General features: G+C 46.7%; 1 protein-coding gene across 1 annotated transcript in view; it reads right to left on the bottom strand.

Moving 5' to 3' along the window:
* TTC33 (tetratricopeptide repeat domain 33) overlaps window positions 1–24,760 on the bottom strand; it is a 125,921-nt gene that overhangs the window by 34,358 nt on the left and 66,803 nt on the right. The window contains exon 3 of the mRNA XM_075267477.1: window positions 21,514–21,595. Within this exon, the coding sequence (XP_075123578.1) occupies window positions 21,514–21,595 (82 nt within the window). The remainder of the gene's footprint in view (window positions 1–21,513; window positions 21,596–24,760) is intronic.

Below are 24,760 nucleotides of genomic sequence, written 5' to 3'. Positions count from 1 at the left end.
ATTGCCGCTGGCCATAGACCACACCCCCCCTCCTTTTTTTGCTGACTCAAGTATAAGCAGAGGGGGGCTTTTTCAGCACAAAAACTGTGCTGAAAAATTTGGCTTATACTCGAGTATATACGGTATTCTTCTCGCTATATTCTCCTAAATAATCTACAAGACCATAAGTAGACCGTCAGGGAGGCTGCACTTGTCATCTCCTTCAGGAACATGTCTAAACATCTGCGGTAACTGTGATAGGATATGGTGTCTGTCCAGTGAGTCCAGTAAGACCTTGCTGAGGGCAAAGGCATGTACTTCTCATCAGGTCACAAAGAGATCACATGACCCCACTGAAGAAAAGGGTCCTACCAATTTTTGGGTACAGATTTATTTACTGGATGAATAGGCATATAAATAAAGAAAAAAAAAATACTAGCGTCACAAAAATCAATGGAAACAAAACCCAAGTGCCCCTCGCTGGCCATCCAAAATGGAGAGACAGACTGATGTATTTGTAGATGGAAATCCTGTGATTACAGCAGCCTCTGCACTGCTTTATAAGATAAAGGGTCAGTGGCTCAGTGATTAGGACTGCAGTGCTGGGGTTCTGGGTTTCAATCTGAGCAAGATCAAAATCTGCAAAGAGTCTGTATGTTCTCTCAAAGTTTGCTTGGGTTTCCTCCAAGTAATCTGGTTTCCCCCAACACTCCAAAGACAAACTGATAGACAATTTAGACAGTAGGTCCCACTTGGAAAATGGAGTTATGACAATGTTAGCACCATAGAAGCAAGAGAAATAAATGGATTGGCAATGTCAGGTATTAGGATTTCAGACATAGTGACTGTGACCGGGCTCTGCAGCACAAATGGCTGAGCTCTGAAGGGAAACGCTCCACTAAGGTTCTGTAGTCCTGTATCTAAGAGCACGGGGGAGCTGGGGGTGTTATATTATTCCTTGAAGTACGCTTTATATCCACAAGCTCAGGGGTGTAACTTGGAAAGACCAGCTCAATAGCAAACGTTTGACTGCACCCCCGCCCAATCCAAGGTATAATGCCCCCCTTACTGACCCCCCTACACACCATATATTACCCCTTTGTTAGCCCCCATAGAGTATACTGTCCCTTTCACAGGCCCCCCATACAGAAAAAGCTCCATTCTCCATTACAGCTGCCAAGCAGTAGGTGCCCCCCCCCCCATACTGAGGTACTTTAGGCCACTACCTACTGGATCACTCCAATAGGTAACCGCCAACTGGCCATGGACAGGAGGGAGGACAAATAATTGAAAAATCGGCCATTATCTGTTGGAGTAATCCAGTAGGTAACGGCCTATAGAAAAATAAAAGCAGCAGTAGGCCGAGATGGGCCCCCTAATGTTGCGGGCCCCACAGCAGCTGCCACTATGGCAGTAGTTCTGCCCTTGCAAAAGCTCCAAAAAACACAGTTAAAAGTAAAATAAAGACCCAGGATTAAAAATCCTACCTGCCAACAAACTAACAAAGCCGACCGATCCCATTATGTACAGCTGCGCTACGTCCTCCGTTTAGTACGCGGAGCAATAAATGTCAGGATCCGCTCTCTAAATCTCACACTTTGGTTTTAATAAGGTCACCCGAGCACGTTCATAAATTTCCTGCCTCGTTGATGAAATATGAACTCTCATTTCTTCGTCCCGTGAGGCTCCTCACAAGTTCACTTGATTTCCAGGTGATAATATTAATTTTTTAAGAGAAAGATGGGATCAGGGGCCGAATTTTTTTTTTGCTTTGGGTCAAGCTGTGCGCAACAAATCAGATGTCCTTTGCATGTAAGGAAAGCCACAAGGCTGTAATTAAAGGAGAAGTGAAATGTGAGCAAATCTCCTGAGCTATGTAAACGGTAATAGGAAGTCGTGACACTGTAAGAAGCTAAATGAGGAAATGATAAGATGCTATTAAAAGATCAGAAGTGTCAGGACAAGGAGGAGCCGAGTCTTACATCAAGTATACAAGCAAAAAACGCTAGAGAATGTATGCTGAAAGTTTAAAAGAGGTTGAAAAAAGTTTAATGAAATCTAGAGCAGATCCTCAGGGGTGGGACCTGACTGTAATCATAGTCAAGCACCGCCCCCTCGGATCACAGCTAGGCATAACTTAGTGTATCGCTTTTTCCTGGAGAGTTTCCTAAATTCTACAGAAATATTTAAGGTATATGATGAATCAAAAGTAAAGTATTCACATAAGAAACATCCACCAAACCTGATCTACGGGGTCCCAAGTGTCGGACTACCTCTGATCACATATCAAAGAGCTAACCTAAGAATAGGTCCTCAATAGTGCCCGCTTTACTAACCAGGGCAGCAAAAAACAGTATGTGTCTGTCTGGAGGACTCAGCATGTCTACACAATGTAATACTTTATTTACCCTATGGAGGCGCTGCAAGTGATTTGAGTACTTTTCTTAGAGTACTAGCAGCAGGACTGTGATCTTCAGGGGACCCCTTAATGTGGCAATACCTTGGTTGGTCCCGCACACTACCTTATGGTACCTCTGTCTCTTTTCTACTTTTTGTGTGCATTTACTGTAGTTTTTGAGTATTATTTTTGAACACAAATCCTCAGACCTAGTATCCAACGATGTGTAGAGTCCGCGCCATTCCAGTCATTCTTCTATCTGTTTATGTATTAAGTGTTATGGTGATGTGTCACAGACAGGACTTATAATGGGAGGCAGGTGTGACCCCGGAGCCCGTGTATATACAGCATTCATACATTAGACTAATCTCATCATCCGTCATCAGTAATAGTTTATCAAGTTAATGGCTTATGTCGCCTCCATCTGACATCAGGCAGCTGGTCGAGATCCAGAAAAGCCAAACCCCTCAGAATATTAGTTGTCAGAGTAATTGTCAGTCCGCTACCGTGTGTCAGAACAGCTTAATGGTGATTGTTCCTTTTTTAAGAAAATATTCTGTCATTTCAGTATTTTGCATTCAAGACAGAGTGAAAGGGCGCAGTCTGCAGAAAGCTAAGGATTGGTGGTGATAGGGGTAAGGGCAAGAGTGGTTTATGATACTGCACTTTAGTGGTGGGGCTAATGACTTCCCTGCCCTGGTGTAACTCTGTCTGATTCAGTTGCCGGACTCCTCGCCCAGGTCGTGGGTGCTTCAGTGCCTGCTGGGTGCGTAAACTACAAACTCTGCTTTATGTTCTGGAGTAAGAGTCAGTAACTTTTTTTTTTTCAATGCCACCCAAAACTGGCTTCAACTCCGACTCCTCAGCACAGGCTCCTAACTTGCTGTTCCTCTAAAGGTGTGATTGACTTCTGTTACAATGATTGCCAGAGTTTTGAACTCCACCTGCCTACCTGACTCTAAGCCTGTTCTGCTTGCCATGACCTCTATTGTCTGATAACCAGGTTGACCCTCTGCCAACTACCCTGACCTCTGCCTGATAACTATGTTGTCTCTCTGCAACTTATCCTGACCTCTGCCTAGTGACAATGTTAACTCTTGTCACCTACCCTGACCTCTGCCTGATACCCATGTTGAATTTCTGCCACCTACCCTGACCTCTGCCTGATACCTATGTTGACTGTCTGCCACTTATCCTGACCTCTTCCTAGTAACAATGTTAACTGTCACCTACCCTGACCTCTGCCTGATAACCATGTGGAATCTCTGCCACCTACCCTGACCTGTTACCTGAATATTGTGACGAAAAAACTCTGCCTGCCCTGACCTTGACTTGTCCACTGACTCCTGACATCTCTTGACCCACCTGGGACAAGAGCCAATGAATTGAGACTAATTCTTGAGACAATCACCTGGTGGTTTCCTTTATTTGAAATCCAGATCCCTATTGGGGTTAAAGGGTTAAAACCAGGGGCTCACCAAAACAAAACCCTTAGGAGAAGCCCTAAGGGAAATCAATGGCAAAAAGTATACACACATTATGTTACTGGTTGCCACTAATAAAGCTTATTCTGCCCCTTTATTAAGGGTTCTCCCCCCTATACAGAAATATGGCTCATAGTCATCCATATCTACAACAGCGATTTACAAATGTTGCGTCCAGTCATATATTAATCACAAGATTTAACTCTAAAACTATTTGGGTACTTTCCTCCTGTGATTTCTTCCTCCTCCTTTCTGCCTTCTTGCTGATCCACCTCTTGGGATTGCTCTAATTTCTTTGCCCCGTCTGGCGTGCTCCTCATGCTGGAGTCTGCTGGTATCTGGCACCTTCTACACGACTACTCAAGGGCCTTCTCAGTCACAGTGTCACCACTTTCCCCTATCAAAGTTTTCATCGCATCTGATGCCTGAGCTGCTGTTGTGACACATGGCACAGAATGTTTCCAGATATCTGTCACCCTTTTCCCAGATCTGCCCTTCTGTTGCAAAACTGCTAGCAAAGCTACAAAATATCAGCACCCGTCGCCAGTGAATATCCTAAATGGAGAATCAAGCGCTGCTAAAAATTCCTGAAAGAAATCTAAAGGGAACTTCCAAAAGCCTTAGAAGTGCTTGGCTCTCTTCGAAGAACGGTGTCGTTTCAGCTTACGATCTCTGGATCTCCAAATTTGGTTGACGGTGCCAACCACAGGAATGAACTGTATGCTACGTAACACGTTACGGTCTTATTAATTTTTACGGAAATTATTAAGTTGTATGGAAGTAGGGACTCTCTAAAAAAGATTTACCTCCTGCACATCCCCTACAATTTCTTTATTCTGTCTATTCTGGTGATTCCTGATGTCCAGGTAGACTTAGGGCCCGTTCACACAGGCACAGTGGGGGGCGGATTATAGCGCGTAATCCATGTTATAATCCACTCCCTCACAATGGTGGTCTATGTAGACCGCTAGGCTACGGAAAAAAGAAGCTGGTTGCCTTTTTTTCAGGCAGTTTCCACGGCTCGTTGAGCCGCGACGTCCGCCTAGTGGCAGCAACCTCCGAAATCGGCCCATTCATTTAGCCGACTCCGGAGAGGGAGCCGCGACTGTCGGGAGCCAAATACAGTCGTGGCAGGCGGGTTTTGACCCGAGAGTGACGCGGGGAGTAAGAAAATCCGCCTGAACGCTCCCCGTGTGAACTTAGTAGATTCTGAAGAGACTCAGGGTCTCAAGGATCCCTGGTTGGGAAAGACTAAGGAACCAACCCTTTATTCTAGCAATGGGTGGGGGTACTAGCTCTCAAACATCATGGATTCAGTTAATGTAAGACATCTTTCGTAATCCTGCACCCAGGCGCCAAGTTTAGACTATTCCGGTCTTTTGGCACCTCTTTTCTGATCTTCATGCCATACCATGACAATTGACCCAACCCAATGCCATCAACTTAAACAGTATTGATATGGACACCCCTCGTAAGGTCTTGCTGAACCTCAGATTAGCGTTCTCTGTGTATTTTATGTCCTACTACTACTAAGACTAGACTCATAGCTTCCCCGTTACGATCCACACTTGGTAGCTTGTATTTCCCGTTATTGACCTTGGCTGACATTTCTTCTTCATCTTACCCATCCCTGCTACTTTTGACCTGTCTTCCCGTCACTGACCCTTGAGTCTCGACTCATCTCCAGCCTACCTAAACCTCTGCTTGGCACCCTTAAGGTGCACCTGCTGCCAAGTGGTGACTACTCTCTGAAGTGAGGCTTAGAATAATATCTGGGAAAGCCAACACCTTCGGAATGGAAAGATTCCTAAAACTGTGCTCCCTGATTAGTCAGCGTAAAAAGTTGTTGTGGCATAGAAGTTTCAGTGTCTCGGTGAGTTGCCCAACACATGTGGTACTGACGATCTCCAAGATAATCTGTCTGTAATCTTAATATCCACACTCCCACTTCTCTGCCGAGCAGTCGTCGTACTCTTCTGTGCAGCACTGTTGCGGGAGATTCTGTACGGCATCTGTATTTTCCGCCTGAATCTTACTTTAAAGGTGTTATGCCAACCTGTCAAACTTTGGCTGGGTCTGTTCAGCCACTCACAGGTTTGAGATGTAGAGCCATTCAGAGCTGTACTTCAGCATCCAGTCAAGGGCTGAGGCTGGGCATTGTAACCTGACGCTTTCCTTACTCCAGTGCCTGTGATTACATTAGTTTTCTGGCTCTATGTTCTGATAACTTACTCCCAGGATTTTTCCCTATTTTCTGCATGTTCCCTGATTTAGGCTTACTTTTCTGTTGAACCTCTTCCTTACTGATTTGGTTTTATTTGTGACCTCCTGGACTTGACCGCTTGCTTTTATTTTGGCTATTCACATACTCTCCTGGTTTTGACCCTGGTTTATGTGTTACTCTCTTTGCCCACCACACAGGTTATGATTTAGTCCTTAGTCTACAGGTGCACCTGGTTCCTGACACCTTGTTCTGGCATTGCAACCTCAGTTCCAAGCAGCCATCCTGACTTGTAGCGGTCTCGGCATAGCCTTAGACTCTGCAAACAAGGACAGTGTAGGATTATAGATAGCTTTTTTTTTACTTGCGGTCTGTTAGTCATCTCTGTTATCTGCTGCATATTAGGAAAATGCTTAAATGGCAATTCCATTACCTCCTGGAAATTGTAGCAATTTCATAACATTGCCTTTGAAAACTCAAGATCTGGAAATAGCACCAATTAATTTGTGGTCTTCTTGGGTCTAGCCTCACTTGTATAAATAGTCATATCCATTTTGAGATGCATAGACCCCCAATAAGTCGTATAAGTGCATCTGAACTGTTGTAACTTACATGGTTGTTATATGTACATTCATGTCCTGAGATGAATGAAAAGGTCGTCACATAATGTTCACATTTGCATTAGTCACGGTTCTGCTACTTTCTCTCTTCCATGCTATTTACTGACCACCTGAAAGGTCACATCCTGTTAGCCGTGCTCCGAGCCCTCTGTGGTCTACCGCATTATTTACATGCGTCCTTATTATCTGCTGATCACTGGTCAGAGTCCGACGTCATAGTCAGCTAACAACAAAACAACAACCTATTTATGTACCGAGCAGATCACTCCAGATACGAGAGTTATCACATACAACAACAAAAGTCAACTTGTGACCGTCTCTCGTTTTTAGGCAGAAAAATTCAAGCCCCCAAAGAGCAAAGCAATCGAAAGGTTATGATAAACCTTAGATAGTTGTCAGACGACCTCCATGCACCCATCAACACACACAGCACAGCTAAGTGGGCCTGTGTTCTTAAAGGGGATGTCTGAGACCCATGGAAAGCGGACGACCTATTCACAGGTCTGTAGAAGTAGTCCTTTAATGTCAGCTGACCTGGATGTGTGTCAGGGGACACCAATGCGTGGTACCGAAGGAATAGGCCAGTAAATAAAAAGAAGTCAGGGAAGGTGGAGTTCGTGCATAACAGTACATAGGCAATGGGTCCAGGCAGCAGGCACAGGGTCAATATGGTAATGAGGTAGAGGTCAGGACAGGTGGATCAGATACAATATGAAAGGAAGAACAGGTTTGGATGTCAAACAGGAAGGGGACAAAACTATGGTGAACACCTTTGCAGGACACTAGGTACCTCATTGCTCAGGCACTCTCCCGTGAGCAAGGGCGCCTAATATGCATGCACGTCAGCCCTTTAAGAAGCAAGGAGGTCCAGGTCCCCTTCTCTCTTATGTATGTCCCTGGAGAGGTACCAATTCCGTTAAAAATAATCTGATTGAAAAGTGTGTGAAGTAAAGCCTTTACGGGATGATAACACAAGATGCTGCTTGGTCTGGCCGTAAGACAATGACTTCAGAAGCCTGACAGTGAACAGACCCGTCATCGTCTCCAAAAACTGCTACTGCTTTCCTGTAACCCCGAGTACAAGATAATCATCAAGTTCATTGCTGTCACTTGCTACCGATGACATCATACGTGATCAAGAGTTCAGCTTCTATTATAAGAAGCTGCAGCCAAAAGTTGTCACCCTCCTTTGTTATAACGCAGTTGTTATTTACAGTGGTATACTGTCTACGTGCATGTCTCTACCACATATACCATGTCCACGTAAGATGTCATGTGTTCTAGTATTTCTTCTACCTGCACGTTTTGCACTGACCAGCGTCAGGGTTACTTCCCTTATGACGTGCACTGAGCTCTTGGTGGTTTACTATACTATGTTGTTTGTGGTTTGTAGTACTTGCACCGTTATCACCTTCTCATCACTTGTCACACTCAGATGCCACTTGTGTAACCTACGCAATACAGTAAAGTCCTGGGACCATTCCCTGGAGACTCTGGTCCATGTTGACATGATGGTATCAAGTGTTGAAGCCACCTGAGATGATGCATCTGCTGGACAATAAAAGATGGGTGGCCAGAAAGGAACAAGTGTGCAAGGCTTAGACAAGAAGGGAGTATGGCTTAATATGCACCAAAGCTTTGCCGTAAAATCTTGGCTCAGAAGTTATCCAACTAATATGTGCCCATTGATGGAAGGATTGGGTTGTGGGTTAAAATTCTCCATGAAGAAGGATGCAAATTTGCAAAGTAAGAATTCTGCCCTAGTCTATACAGTAAAGCTGGCTGCATAAAATGGAGTCAGCCTACAGTGTTCCCTAGTGACCAATATGGGCACTGCAAAGTTTGGGCGTAAAATTCTGGCTCAAAGTCATGGCATGTAAGGGCTAAAAAGCCCCAAAAAAGAGGATGCAAATGTTGTAAGATAAGCATTCTGTTCAAGTCTATACAGCAAAGCTGGCAAGTGAGCTGCAGAAAATGGGAAGAGTCAACCTAGTGACCAAAGTGGACACTGCAAAGTTTAGGCTTAAAATTCAGCCTCAAAGTCAGGGTATGTAAGGGCTAAAAAGCCCCAAAAAAGAGGATGCAAATGTTGTAAGATAAGCATTCTGTTCAAGTCTATACAGCAAAGCTGGCAAGTGAGCTGCAGAAAATGGGAAGAGTCAACCTAGTGACCAAAGTGGACACTGCAAAGTTTAGGCTTAAAATTCAGCCTCAAAGTCAGGGTATGTAAGGGCTAAAAAGCCCAACAAATGAGAATGTAAATGTTGTAACATAAGCATTCTGTTCAAGTCTATACAGCAAAGCTGGCAAGTGAGCTGCAGAAAATGGGAAGAGTCAGCCTACTGTGTTCCCTAGTGACCAAAGTGGACACTGCAAAGTTTAGGCTTAAAATTCAGCCTCAAAGTCAGGGCATGTAAGAGCTAAAAAGCCCAACAAATGAGAATGCAAATGTTGTAAGATAAGCATTCTGTTCAAGTCTATACAGCAAAGATGGCAAGTAGGTTGCAGAAAATAAGAAGGGTCAGCCTATTTTGATTTCTACTGCAGAATTGTGGCTTAAAGTAAGTCATGGACATTCATAGAAGGATTGGTGTGAGGGTTGAAATGCTCAGTAAGCAAGGACGCAAATATTTTAAAGTATTCTGTCCCAGTCTATACTGCAAAGCTGCATCCCAATTGTACCAAAATACTGGCGTAAAATCCTGGCTCAAAGTAAGCCAACAAATATATAAGCATTCATGGATGGATTGGGTTAGGGCTGAAATGCTACATAAAGATGCACATTTTCAAGGTAAGAATCTGTCCCAGTCTATACAGTAAAGCTATCAAGTGACCTATTGACAACAGGAAGTGTCAGCCTAAAGTGTGCTCTAGTGTCCAGTTAGGGAACTGCAATAGGTGAAGAAAAAGATGATATTTCACAAATTGCCAATGCAACTGAAATTCCATCTAGATTATGACTGGGAGGGAAATGGTGACCTGGAAATTGTAGGTAAACTCACAAAACCAGAAGATTTAGATTTAGACTCTGTCTTGATCATGGTTTCTATATGATACGTACATTCACATACACATACAATACATACACGCAACACGTGTACAGATACTAAAGCTCACAAAAAAACAACGGTGAGTAATTAGACAAGTCAGATCGCTGACCTAAGCTGCACCGGTGGGACATGCGGTCTTCTCATGACACCAGCAGAATAGGACTCACAAGCTTTCTCAGTCTTGCCTGAGTGGAAGTGATTTCCAGTAATACAAGTCTGTGATTTACAGAGAGGCAGTCCTGTCTACAGCAGGTATAATGTGAACTGTGACTGCTTCAGTACACAGAGCTAATGTGATCAAACTAGTCACCAAGACAGGAAGGAAAGGGCAGTATTACAATTCCCACACACACCTCTGTCCTCTCCAGTCTACTCTACCCTCTCCAGTCTCCTCTGTCCTCTCCAGACTCCTCTGCCCTCTCCAGACTCCTCTGCCCTCTCCAGTCTCCTCTGTCCTCTCCAGACTCCTCTGCCCTCTCCAGACTCCTCTGCCCTCTCCAGACTCCTCTGCCCTCTCCAGACTCCTCTGCCCTCTCCAGTCTCCCCGACCCTCTGCAGTCTTCTCTGCCCTCTCCAGTCTCCTCTAGCCGCTCCAGTCTCCCCGACCCTCTGCAGTCTTCTCTGCCCTCTTCAGTCACTCCAGGCCTCTTCAGACTTCGCTGTCCATTCCAATCTCCTCTGTTCCAATCCTCTATCCCCTCCAGAGCACTCTGCCTTTTTTCAAACTCATTCATCTCTTCCAATTTCCTCTGTATCCCCTCTCTGTCTCCTCCAAAACTTCCTGTCCTCCTCCAGACTCCTTTGTCCCACCCACAAACACTTCTGCCCTACCTCCATACTTCTCTCCCCCACCTCCGGAGTCTTTTACCCCACCACCATATTCCTCTGCTTCTCCAGACTCTTCTACCCCCCACAAACCACTGTCTCCCTCTAGACCCTTCTGTCTCCCCAAATCTCCTCCGTCATTGACAAAGGTATGGAAAGATTCAGAAGATCCCTTTATGAGGTGCAGAGTCTGCTCTGCCCAAGGCCCGAGGCCTAGAAGTTACAAGCTACCGCCAGAAGAGGCTGACGAAGATGGAGGCGGCGCTGGAGACAGTTCTCTGGCAGCATTGGGCCCGCCCCCAGTGCTGCAAGAGAGCTAATTTGCATACCGAGAAAAAACGGGATTGTAGGCGAACGGCGGCACGGAGAAGACGACGAAAGGTAGGAGAAGAATAACCTTTCTTAAGGCTATTCCGACGTGGTACTTAGAAAAAATTGTGTCTGAGTGATGGGATCCCTTTAAGGAACATTATACAGTAGTATATTATTAACGCTGTATGGCAGTATATATTGTACCAACGCACTGTACAGCACTGCTATTTGAGTACAGTATACAGTAGTATATTTTTAGCACTGCATGGCGGTATATACTGTACCTAGGCATTGTACAGCACTGCTATTTGAGTACAGTATACAGTAGTATATTTTTAGCACTGCATGGCGGTATATACTGTACCTAGGCATTGTACAGCACTGCTATTTAGGTACAGTATACAGTAGTATATCATTAGCACTGCATGGCGGTATATACTGTACCTAGGCATTGTACAGCACTGCTATTTGAGTACAGTATACAGTAGTATATTTTTAGCACTGCATGGCGGTATATACTGTACCTAGGCATTGTACAGCACTGCAATTTAGGTACAGTATACAGTAGTATATTAGCACTTCATGGCAGTATATGCTGTACCTAGGCATTGTTAAACACAACTACTTAGGTATAATATACTGTACTATATTATTTTTGCAGTATACGGCGGCGGTATATAGCATCAATATTTCAACATTTTTAAGCAAGTGTTATGTGTATGCCAGCCAGTGTTTGGCGCTGTTCTCTGGGCACTGTACTGTATGGCGATATTTATAATACAATGTATAATATGGTTATTTGTACATTGTATGGCAGTACACAAGGGGGGTGAAGAATGCTCACAAAAAAAGAAATCTTTAGCAAAAAAAAAAAAAATTTCCAAAAACATCAGATCCTTGTAAGATCCACACACACATAGTGAAAGCAGACGTAAGGTCTCATGAGTTTCTCCAAGACGACGATCACCTCTGTGTGACCCCGCGCCACGATAATAAACCTTAATACGTTCCTCGCAGGGAAGAAGACAGATCGGCGTACGGCTTCGATACGACGGAATACAATTTACGCTACGACTATATTTCACTCTTATGGAAATTCTAGAGCGGCGTCCTACCAAGATTAGATCAAAATCTAGAATTAGGATCCATGTTCCTCCTCCTCAGAATCGCGCCTGTCATGAACGCCTGCCAATACGGCTTACTCATAAGAGTCTCGTGTTCCTTCCCAAACCCCTGAGCCGGCAACGGGGCGGAAGCCAAAAAATTATGATTTTATGACACTTTACCCAACCCGTCGTGACCACAAATTCTTACTGTGCGGTGTTCGGCTCTCCCAAGGGTCGGGGCTGTAATATTTTAAGCGCTGCACGGATTTGCGATGAATAAGTTCCCATCATGTGCCGAGGAGAACACAATGGTAGTTGTGCCGCACCAGGGGGGTCGGGCTACGCACCGCTTACCGGAATTTTGACTCATGTTGTCATTTACTGGACCAGACCTAATATTTGCTTTACAAAAATAATAGTGTTAACCATCTCGAAATGCCCGCCGGACGTCTCTGAGGGGTGGGGGCATGTGGGGGGGGGGATATAATTGGTTCCAAAATGTTATCAAAGGAATGCTTTTAAGCGGCACCTCCGGTGATGTACAGCAGCGCTCTGTATACAAAGCCCCGCGCCGCTCGCACTTGACGTGTAAATGAACTGCCATATATCACCCCAGACAATGAGGTATAACAGCCGCACAGGTCGCCATTGTAACCGCGGGCCGTGTTTACATCAGGAGCACGCACGTGGTGTCACCCATACGAGACATTAACCCCCGACCACAAGTTATCAATATATGGGGAAAAAACCGTGCAAAAAAACCGTGCAAAAATTCTATAAACGCTCCACAGGTAGAAACATACGGAAGGCGAGATCTGACCGCCACGTGTTAACATGGTAGACAGGCGGCGGAGAGAAAGGGGAGGAGTCATCTCTGTCAGCATTAAAGGGGTCTGTATAGTGTGAGGTGACATTATTATAGGGGTCCTGTGAGGTGACATTATTATAGGGGTCCTGTGAGGTGACATTATTATAGGGGTCCTGTGAGGTGACATTATTATAGGGGTCCTGTGAGGTGACATTATTATAGGGAACCTGTGAGGTGACATTATTATAGGGATCCTGTGAGGTGACATTATTAGAGGGGTCCTGTGAGGTGACATTATTATAGGGGCCCTGTGAGGTGACATTATTATAGGGGCCCTGTGAGGTGACATTATTATAGGGGTCCTGTGAGGTGACATTATTATAGGGGTCCTGTGAGGTGACATTATTATAGGGGCCCTGTGAGGTGACATTATTATAGGGGCCCTGTGAGGTGACATTATTATAGGGGCCCTGTGAGGTGACATTATTATAGGGGCCCTGTGAGGTGACATTATTATAGGGGTCCTGTGAGGTGACATTATTATAGGGGTCCTGTGAGGTGACATTATTATAGGGGCCCTGTGACGGGACATTATTATAGGGGCCCTGTGACGTGACATTATTATAGGGGCCCTGTGAGGTGACATTATTATAGGGGCCCTGTGAGGTGACATTATTATAGGGGCCCTGTGAGGTGACATTATTATAGGGGTCCTGTGAGGTGACATTATTATAGGGGCCCTGTGAGGTGACATTATTATAGGGGTCCTGTGAGGTGACATTATTATAGGGGTCCTGTGAGGTGACATTATTATAGGGGTCCTGTGAGGTGACATTATTATAGGGAACCTGTGAGGTGACATTATTATAGGGGTCCTGTGAGGTGACATTATTATAGGGATCCTGTGAGGTGACATTATTATAGGGGTCCTGTGAGGTGACATTATTATAGGGGTCCTGTGAGGTGACATTATTATAGGGGTCCTGTGAGGTGACATTATTATAGGGATCCTGTGAGGTGACATTATTATAGGGGCCCTGTGAGGTGACATTATTATAGGGATCCTGTGAGGTGACATTATTATAGGGGTCCTGTGAGGTGACATTATTATAGGGGTCCTGTGAGGTGACATTATTATAGGGGCCCTGTGAGGTGACATTATTATAGGGGCCCTGTGAGGTGACATTATTATAGGGGCCCTGTGAGGTGACATTATTATAGGGGTCCTGTGAGGTGACATTATTATAGGGGCCCTGTGAGGTGACATTATTATAGGGGCCCTGTGAGGTGACATTATTATAGGGGTCCTGTGAGGTGACATTATTATAGGGGCCCTGTGAGGTGACATTATTATAGGGGCCCTGTGAGGTGACATTATTATAGGGGCCCTGTGACGGGACATTATTATAGGGGCCCTGTGACGGGACATTATTATAGGGGCCCTGTGACGGGACATTATTATAGGGGCCCTGTGACGGGACATTATTATAGGGGCCCTGTGACGGGACATTATTATAGGGGCCCTGTGAGGTGACATTATTATAGGGGCCCTGTGAGGTGACATTATTATAGGGGCCCTGTGAGGTGACATTATTATAGGGGCCCTGTGAGGTGACACTATTATAGGGGTCCTGTGAGGTGACACTATTAGAGGGGTCCTGTGAGGTGACACTATTATAGGGGTCCTGTGAGGTGACACTATTAGAGGGGTCCTGTGAGGTGACACTATTATAGGGGTCCTGTGAGGTGACATTATTATAGGGGTCCTGTGAGGTGACATTATTATAGGGGTCCTGTGAGGTGACACTATTAGAGGGGTCCTGTGAGGTGACATTATTATAGGGGCCCTGTGAGGTGACATTATTATAGGGGCCCTGTGAGGTGACATTATTATAGGGGTCCTGTGAGGTGACATTATTATAGGGGCCCTGTGAGGTGACATTATTATAGGGGCCCTGTGAGGTGACATTATTATAGGGGTCCTGTGAGGTGACATTATTATAGGGGCCCTGTGAGGTGACATTATTATAGGGGTCCTGTGAGGTGACATTATTATAGGGGCCCTGTGAGGTGACATTATTATAGGGGCCCTGTGAGGTGACATTATTATAGGGGCCCTGTGAGGTGACATTATTATAGGGGCCCTGTGAGGTGACATTATTATAGGGGCCCTGTGAGGTGACATTATTATAGGGGTCCTGTGAGGTGACATTATTATAGGGGTCCTGTGAGGTGACATTATTATAGGGGTCCTGTGACGGGACATTATTATAGGGGTCCTGTGACGGGACATTATTATAGGGGTCCTGTGAGGTGACATTATTATAGGGGTCCTGTGAGGTGACATTATTATAGGGGTCCTGTGAGGTGACATTATTATAGGGGCCCTGTGAGGTGACATTATTATAGGGGCCCTGTGAGGTGACATTATTATAGGGGTCCTGTGAGGTGACACTATTAGAGGGGTCCTGTGAGGTGACACTATTAGAGGGGTTCTGTGAGGTGACACTATTAGAGGAGTCCTGTGAGGTGACATTATTATAGGGGTCCTGTGAGGTGACATTATTATAGGGGTCCTGTGAGGTGACACTATTAGAGGGGTCCTGTGAGGTGACACTATTAGAGGGGTCCTGTGAGGTGACACTATTAGAGGGGTCCTGTGAGGTGACATTATTATAGGGGTCCTGTGAGGTGACATTATTATAGGGGTCCTGTGACGGGACATTATTATAGGGGCCCTGTGAGGTGACATTATTATAGGGGTCCTGTGAGGTGACATTATTATAGGGGTCCTGTGAGGTGACATTATTATAGGGGTCCTGTGAGGTGACATTATTATAGGGGTCCTGTGAGGTGACATTATTATAGGGGTCCTGTGAGGTGACATTATTATAGGGGTCCTGTGACGGGACATTATTATAGGGGTCCTGTGACGGGACATTATTATAGGGGCGCTGTGACATGACACTGACCATGTGACTAGGTTTGGTATCAGACAAGACTCTGTATACTCCCGTATACCCCACAGGACTATGGATATTGTATTCTCACACTGCGGAGTCATCACACCGAAGCATTTCATGTAAATGTTGCTGGCGAGGACTGGGGCGCTGGCAGCGGAGCGCTCCTTCCAGGAAGTTTCGAGACTGGCAGAAATGAAGGATTTATTCTTAATGGGCTGACAATGAATCCGGGATTAGTTCTCATATCCACAATATCAGCGGCAATGTCTCCAGGGCTATAAATAAGTGCCAGACCCCGAGAGATGTACAGGGAGAGGATTAGTGGAGAATCCCACAATCAATAGGATCCTGGGACGTCCGAAACTGGATCTGCCCTAACACCGAGATATGGACAAAATAAAGACGTCAGAGGGAACCTGGATATATAATACAGAGGATGTACAGGCTGCAGGGAGGGAACCTGGATATATAATACAGAGGATGTACAGGCTGCAGGGAGGGAACCTGGATATATAATACAGAGGATGTACAGGCTGCAGGGAGGGAACCTGGATATATAATACAGAGGATGTACAGGCTGCAGGGAGGGAACCTGGATATATAATACAGAGGATGTACAGGCTGCAGGGAGGGAACCTGGATATATAATACAGAGGATGTACAGACTGCAGGGAGGGAACCTGGATATATAATACACAGGATGTACAGGCTGCAGGGAGGGAACCTGGATATATAATACAGAGGATGTACAGGCTGCAGAGAGGGAACCTGGATATATAATACATAGGATATACAGGCTGCAGGGAGGGAACCTGGATATATAATACACAGGATGTACAGGCTGCAGAGAGGGAACCTGGATATATAATACAGAGGATGTACAGGCTGCAGGGAGGGAACCTGGATATATAATACATAGGATATACAGGCTGCAGAGAGGGAACCTGGATATATAATATAGAGGATGTACAGGCTGCAGGGAGGGAACCTGGATATATAATACAGAGGATGTACAGGCTGCAGAGAGGGAACCTGGATATATAATACAGAGGATGTACAGGCTGCAGGGAGGGAACCTGGATATATAATACAGAGGATGTACAGGGTGCAGAGAGGGAACCTGGATATATAATACAGAGGATGTACAGGCTGCAGGGAGGGAACCTGGATATATAATACAGAGGATGTACAGACTGCAGGGAGGGAACCTGGATATATAATACAGAGGATGTACAGGCTGCAGGGAGGGAACCTGGATATATAATACAGAGGATGTACAGGGTGCAGAGAGGGAACCTGGATATATAATACAGAGGATGTACAGGCTGCAGGGAGGGAACCTGGATATATAATACAGAGGATGCACAGGCTGCAGAGAGGGAACCTGGATATATAATACAGAGGATGCACAGGCTGCAGGGAGGGAACCTGGATATATAATACAGAGGATGTACAAGGTGCAGGGAGGGAACCTGGATATATAATACAGAGGATGTACAGACTGCAGAGAGGGAACCTGGATATATAATACAGAGGATGTACAGGCTGCAGGGAGGGAACCTAGATATATAATACAGAGGATGTACAGGCTGCAGGGAGGGAACCTGGATATATAATACAGAGGATGTACAGGCTGCAGGGAGGGAACCTGGATATATAATACAGAGGATGTACAGTCTGCAGGGAGGGAACCTGGATATATAATACAGAGGATGTACAGGCTGCAGGGAGGGAACCTGGATATATAATACAGAGGATGTGCAGGCTGCAGGGAGGGAACCTGGATATATAATACAGAGGATGTACAGGCTGCAGAGAGGGAACCTGGATATATAATACATAGGATGTACAGGCTGCAGAGAGGGAACCTGGGTATATAATACATAGGATGTACAGGCTGCAGAGAGGGAACCTGGATATATAATACAGAGGATGTACAGGCTGCAGGGAGGGAACCTGGATATAGAATACAGAGGATGTACAGGCTGCAGGGAGGGAACCTGGATATATAATACAGAGGATGTACAGGCTGCAGGGAGGGAACCTGGATATATAATATAGAGGATGTACAGGCTGCAGGGAGGGAACCTGGATATATAATACATAGGATGTACAGGCTGCAGGGAGGGAACCTGGATATATAATACATAGGATGTACAGGCTGCAGAGAGGGAACCTGGATATATAATACATAGGATGTACAGGCTGCAGAGAGGGAACCTGGATATATAATACAGAGGATGTACAGACTGCAGAGAGGGAACCTGGATATATAATATAGAGGATGTACAGGCTGCAGGGAGGGAACCTGGATATATAATACAGAGGATGTACAGACTGCAGAGAGGGAACCTGGATATATAATACAGAGGATGTACAGGCTGCAGGGAGGGAACCTGGATATATAATACATAGGATGTACAGGCTGCAGGGAGGGAACCTGGATATATAATACAGAGGATGTACAGACTGCAGAGAGGGAACCTGGATATATAATACAGAAGATGTACAGACTGCAGAGAGGGAACCTGGATATATAATACAGAGGATGTACAGGGTGCAGAGAGGGAACCTGGATATATAATACAGAGGATGTACAGGCTTCAGAGAGGGAACCTGGATATATAATACATAGGATATACAGGCTGCAGAGAGGGAACCTGGATATATAATACAGAGGATGTACAGGCTGCAGAGAGGGAACCTGGATATATAATACAGAGGATGTACAGGCTGCAGAGGGGGAACCTGGATATATAATACAGAGCATGTACAGGGTGCAGAGAGGGAACCTGGATATATAATATAGAGGATGTACAGGCTGCAGGGAGGGAACCTGGATATATAATACAGAGGATGCACAGGCTGCAGAGAGGGAACCTGGATATATAATACAGAGGATGTACAGGGTGCAGAGAGGGAACCTGGATATATAATACAGAGGATGTACAAGGTGCAGGGAGGGAACCTGGATATATAATACAGAGGATGTACAGACTGCAGAGAGGGAACCTGGATATATAATACAGAGGATGTACAGGCTGCAGGGAGGGAACCTAGATATATAATACAGAGGATGTACAGGCTGCAGGGAGGGAACCTGGATATATAATACAGAGGATGTACAGGCTGCAGGGAGGGAACCTGGATATATAATACAGAGGATGTACAGGCTGCAGGGAGGGAACCTGGATATATAATACAGAGGATGTACAGTCTGCAGGGAGGGAACCTGGATATATAATACAGAGGATGTACAGGCTGCAGGGAGGGAACCTGGATATATAATACAGAGGATGTACAGGCTGCAGGGAGGGAACCTGGATATATAATACAGAGGATGTACAGGCTGCAGGGAGGGAACCTGGATATATAATACAGAGGATGTACAGGCTGCAGAGAGGGAACCTGAATATATAATACAGAGGATGTACAGGCTGCAGAGAGGGAACCTGGGTATATAATACATAGGATGTACAGGCTGCAGAGAGGGAACCTGGATATATAATACAGAGGATGTACAGGCTGCAGGGAGGGAACCTGGATATATAATACAGAGGATGTACAGGCTGCAGGGAGGGAACCTGGATATATAATACAGAGGATGTACAGGCTGCAGAGAGGGAACCTGGATATATCATACAGAGGATGTACAGGCTGCAGGGAGGGAACCTGGATATATAATATAGAGGATGTACAGGCTGCAGGGAGGGAACCTGGATATATAATACAGAGGATGTACAGACTGCAGAGAGGGAACCTGGATATATAATACAGAGGATGTACAGGCTGCAGGGAGGGAACCTGGATATATAATATAGAGGATGTACAGGCTGCAGGGAGGGAACCTGGATATATAATACAGAGGATGTACAGGCTGCAGGGAGGGAACCTGGATATATAATACAGAGGATGTACAGTCTGCAGGGAGGGAACCTGGATATATAATACAGAGGATGTACAGGCTGCAGAGAGGGAACCTGGATATATAATACAGAGGATGTACAGGCTGCAGAGAGGGAACCTGGATATATCATACAGAGGATGTACAGGCTGCAGGGAGGGAACCTGGATATATAATATAGAGGATGTACAGGCTGCAGGGAGGGAACCTGGATATATAATACAGAGGATGTACAGACTGCAGAGAGGGAACCTGGATATATAATACAGAGGATGTACAGGCTGCAGGGAGGGAACCTGGATATATAATATAGAGGATGTACAGGCTGCAGGGAGGGAACCTGGATATATAATACAGAGGATGTACAGGCTGCAGGGAGGGAACCTGGATATATAATACAGAGGATGTACAGTCTGCAGGGAGGGAACCTGGATATATAATACAGAGGATGTACAGACTGCAGGGAGGGAACCTGGATATATAATATAGAGGATGTACAGGCTGCAGAGAGGGAACCTGGATATATAATACAGAGGATGTATAGGCTGCAGAGAGGGAACCTGGATATATAATACACAGGATGTACAGGCTGCAGAGAGGGAACCTGGATATATAATACAGAGGATGTACAGGCTGCAGAGAGGGAACCTGGATATATAATACAGAGGATGTACAGGCTGCAGAGAGGGAACCTGGATATATAATACACAGGATGTACAGGCTGCAGAGAGGGAACCTGGATATATAATACAGAGGATGTACAGGCTGCAGGGAGGGAACCTGGATATATAATACAGAGGATGTACAGGCTGCAGGGAGGGAACCTGGATATATAATACAGAGGATGTACAGGCTGCAGGGAGGGAACCTGGATATATAATACAGAGGATGTACAGGCTGCAGAGAGGGAACCTGGATATATAATACAGAGGATGTATAGGCTGCAGAGAGGGAACCTGGATATATAATACAGAGGATGTACAGGCTGCAGGGAGGGAACCTGGATATATAATACAGAGGATGTACAGTCTGCAGGGAGGGAACCTGGATATATAATACATAGGATGTACAGGCTGCAGGGAGGGAACCTGGATATATAATACAGAGGATGTACAGTCTGCAGGGAGGGAACCTGGATATATAATACAGAGGATGTACAGACTGCAGGGAGGGAACCTGGATATATAATACAGAGGATGTACAGGCTGCAGGGAGGGAACCTGGATATATAATACAGAGGATGTACAGGCTGCAGGGAGGGAACCTGGATATATAATACAGAGGATGTACAGGCTGCAGGGAGGGAACCTGGATATATAATACAGAGGATGTACAGGCTGCAGGGAGGGAACCTGGATATATAATACAGAGGATGTACAGGCTGCAGGGAGGGAACCTGGATATATAATACAGAGGATGTACAGGCTGCAGGGAGGGAACCTGGATATATAATACAGAGGATGTACAGGCTGCAGGGAGGGAACCTGGATATATAATACAGAGGATGTACAGGCTGCAGGGAGGGAACCTGGATATATAATACATAGGATGTACAGGCTGCTGGGAGGGAACCTGGATATATAATACATAGGATGTACAGGCTGCAGGGAGCACAGGCTGTAGATGTAGCAGAGCCAAATCTGTCATGTGATCTGCAGCCCTGTGCAAAACTGCAGGTAATGCAGCAAATGCCAGACTCAGCTCTGCTGCATCTGTATCGTGTGCTCATGTCCTGCAGGTCCGGTCACTTCTGGCCATGTCTATACGACTACGAGCCCCATCATGTGATCCCGAGCAGCAGCGCATCCTCCTAATATACTGGTAGTGACCGTACGGAGTGTACCTGAGCCTTCATCTCGTACAGCGCCGCGTCCTCTGGGGTCAGATTGATCCCCTCATCCCATTTCTTTATGGCCTCCCAGTGCCTGGAAACACAAAAGCGGCATTTATATACAGGAGGACACACAGTAAGCCCTATATACAGATACAAAGTAACGTATAGAATGTATATGCCATCATATAATATACATATACTGCACAGCCAATACTATAACGGATAGATCACTCTGACAATATAAAGGATTTCAGGGTCTCCCTACAGACTCAATGCAAAGAGGAAACCGTCAGCATTGCCATACACTGTCCTACTGTCCAGGCGTAGTATATACAGTATCGCTGCTATGGTTAGATACATTACAGAGACACCAAATTCCCGTCACCTCTACCGAATGGCCCCTATAGCTAGAATGTCAGATCCCAGTAATCGCTGCAGAGTCAAGACGCCGGCCCGAAACACCACATCACCAAACAAGACCCTCTGACCACACATCTCTACCCCCCTAGAGTCCTCTGTTCCCCTCCAGACTCCTACGTCTCTGTCTAGATCCCTTGTCCCCTCCAGACCCTTCTCCACCCCACCCCCACCCCCCACTCTGGATTCCTGTTTTCCTCCAGACCCCCCCCCCATCGAGTCCCCCGCCAGACCCCTCTGTCCCCCTCCAGACCCTCCCAAGTCACCCACCAGACCCCTCTGTCCCCCTCCAGACCCCCCCCCCCAGTCACCCACCAGACCCCTCTGTCCCCCTCCAGACCCCCCCCCAGTCACCCACCAGACCCCTCTGTCCCCCTCCAGACCCCCCCCAGTCACCCACCAGACCCCTCTGTCCCCCTCCAGACCCCCCCCCAGTCACCCACCAGACCCCTCTGTCCCCCTCCAGACCCTCCCAAGTCACCCACCAGACCCCTCTGTCCCCCTCCAGACCCCCCCCCCCATGTCACCCACCAGACCCCTCTGTCCCCCTCCAGACCCCCCCAAGTCACTCACCAGACCCCTCTGTCCCCCTCCAGAACCCCCCAAGTCACCCACCAGGCCCCTCTGTCCCCCTCCAGACCCCCCCCCCATGTCACCCACTAGACCCCTCTGTCCCCCTCCAGAACCCCCCAAGTCACCCACCAGGCCCCTCTGTCCCCCTCCAGACCCCCCATGTAACCCACTAGGCCCCTCTGTCCCCCTCCAGACCCCCCCAATTCCCCCACCAGGCCCCTCTGTCCCCCTCCAGACCCCCCCCCAAGTCACCCACCAGGCCCCTCTGTCCCCCTCCAGACCCCCCCCAAGTCACCCACCAGACCCCTCTGTTCCCCTCCGGACCCCCCCATGTCACCCACTAGGCCCCTCTGTCCCCCTCCAGACCCCCCCAATTCCCCCAACAGGCCTCTCTGTCCCCCTCCAGACCACATTTCCTTATTGGCTAGGAGGCAGCTTGCTGCAGCAGAAATCTTCTCCCTTTGCAGGTGTCTTCTAGTTAATCCCATATCTGGGGGCAGATCGTCCGCCGGTACCTGCGTAGACACATAGTGATAGGCCGGTGACCTGGGCCGAATGACCAACTCAGCTCTGCTGCATCTGTAATCCTGGATATGGAGACTCTTTCTGCTGTATTACCTTACTGTACCTCAGCGCAGGAGCGGACATTGCAGTGCGGGGGTCTCGCTCACAGCCTTTGGTAGTGCGCCCCCTACAGTGCAGAACACAGAGGTCGACACCACACACAGGACAGACTTACACTGAGGCCCAGAAAATGCTATTAAAGCTGAGATGCCGGATGGGTCAGTCTGGGCCCGCACCCCTCAGATTCACAGGAGTCTAATATGTCTGAAGATGGCGCCAGCGAGCGCAGAGTATTCCCTGGTGAGCGCAGCGCACATTCCTCATCCATAGTATCATCTGATTCCCAAATATTATCAGAGCTCGCAACAAACCTCAATGGAAAAGCTGAGGAGGTCACATATAGCAGAGCTGAGGAGGTCACATATAGCAGAGCTGAGGAGGTCACATATAGCAGAGCTCATGTTATATTATTAAATTATACGTAGATTTACATATAACATTCTAATAGACTGTATGTTACAATTCTGTTGATACATTGTATCCAGTCTAGACAATGCTCTGTGAGCTCAACAGCCTCTGTATACAGACCGCAAAACAGGACGCCGAAACAGAGAAGAATTCCTTAAAACGTAAAGAATTTCCCAAGGGACAGAATTCCCGCTCTTGTTTTGTCTCGTCAATGGATTTCAGGCGTCCAAAATAAGTTCTCAGTAATGTAAATACAATCACAGGGGTTATGTGAGGGGTGGGCGGGGGTCTCCAGATCAGGACTCTCATCCATAAGCCAGTGAAGATCATGTCTGAGAACCTGCGACATCCATGCCATAGAGAACAGATGATTTCACCAGGAGGTGTAATACTCTATGTATCCTGCGGGGGCGCTGCAGGGAAATAACACACATTTACACCAAGTGAAGAGCTGATCGCTGGAGATGACAAGAGCTGGGTGACTACCTATGAGAGCGCGGTTATTGAGGACATATTGGTTGTCCTTCCTACTGGGTTCCCTTTTAGCTCCTTGGTCCTCCGGTGCTAGACCCCTCCGTGTGCTGGGGGTTGTAGTTCTACAACATCTTCAGAGACTTAGACAAATCACCCGGAAAGAATGACGGTGTCCACAGTTTATGGGACGCTTTCCTGGACCTGTAGGCTTGGTGCTCACCGCCATCCTCCTCCCCATAGTTAAGGTCGGATCCCATGATGTATCGCCATAGACGGTTTCCTATGTCTGCACATTAAATACCGTACTTGAGATGTTTTTTAGGATAGAGGCGCGGTGTAGATTTCAGGGTCATGCTTGACGTCAGTCTGGGGGGCTCAGAGACCCTCTGTCTGCCTCATGAATCACACGGTGAGTCCCCGCCGGGCTGCACAAATGGAGGCTTGTCTAATGCAACTCAGTCCTCTTATCAACCCGGCAGGGTCATGTACGGAACCACTGGGGCGCCACCAAGTGCTCGGACACTGCCCAAAATATTCATGACCGGACCCAAAAGAAGTCTACAGGATAGTATGTAACCCTATAGACAGGTGTATGGTCTCCGGGGAGGGGGGACGGGCAGTGACTGATATATGATGTATGCACTATGGCCACCTACCATGGACAGGCTGAATGATGAGGAAGTTATAGGACTGCAGCCTGGTGCCATCTACAGGAGCCTATCACCTGGCCCTGCAGATAGATAGGTTACTGTCACCTGGC

This window comes from Leptodactylus fuscus, chromosome 1 (genome assembly GCF_031893055.1).
Source record: "Leptodactylus fuscus isolate aLepFus1 chromosome 1, aLepFus1.hap2, whole genome shotgun sequence".
NCBI classification, from domain to species: Eukaryota; Metazoa; Chordata; class Amphibia; order Anura; family Leptodactylidae; genus Leptodactylus; species Leptodactylus fuscus.
Note: the sequence above shows the minus strand (reverse complement) of the source record. Positions and strands in the feature narration are given on the sequence as shown.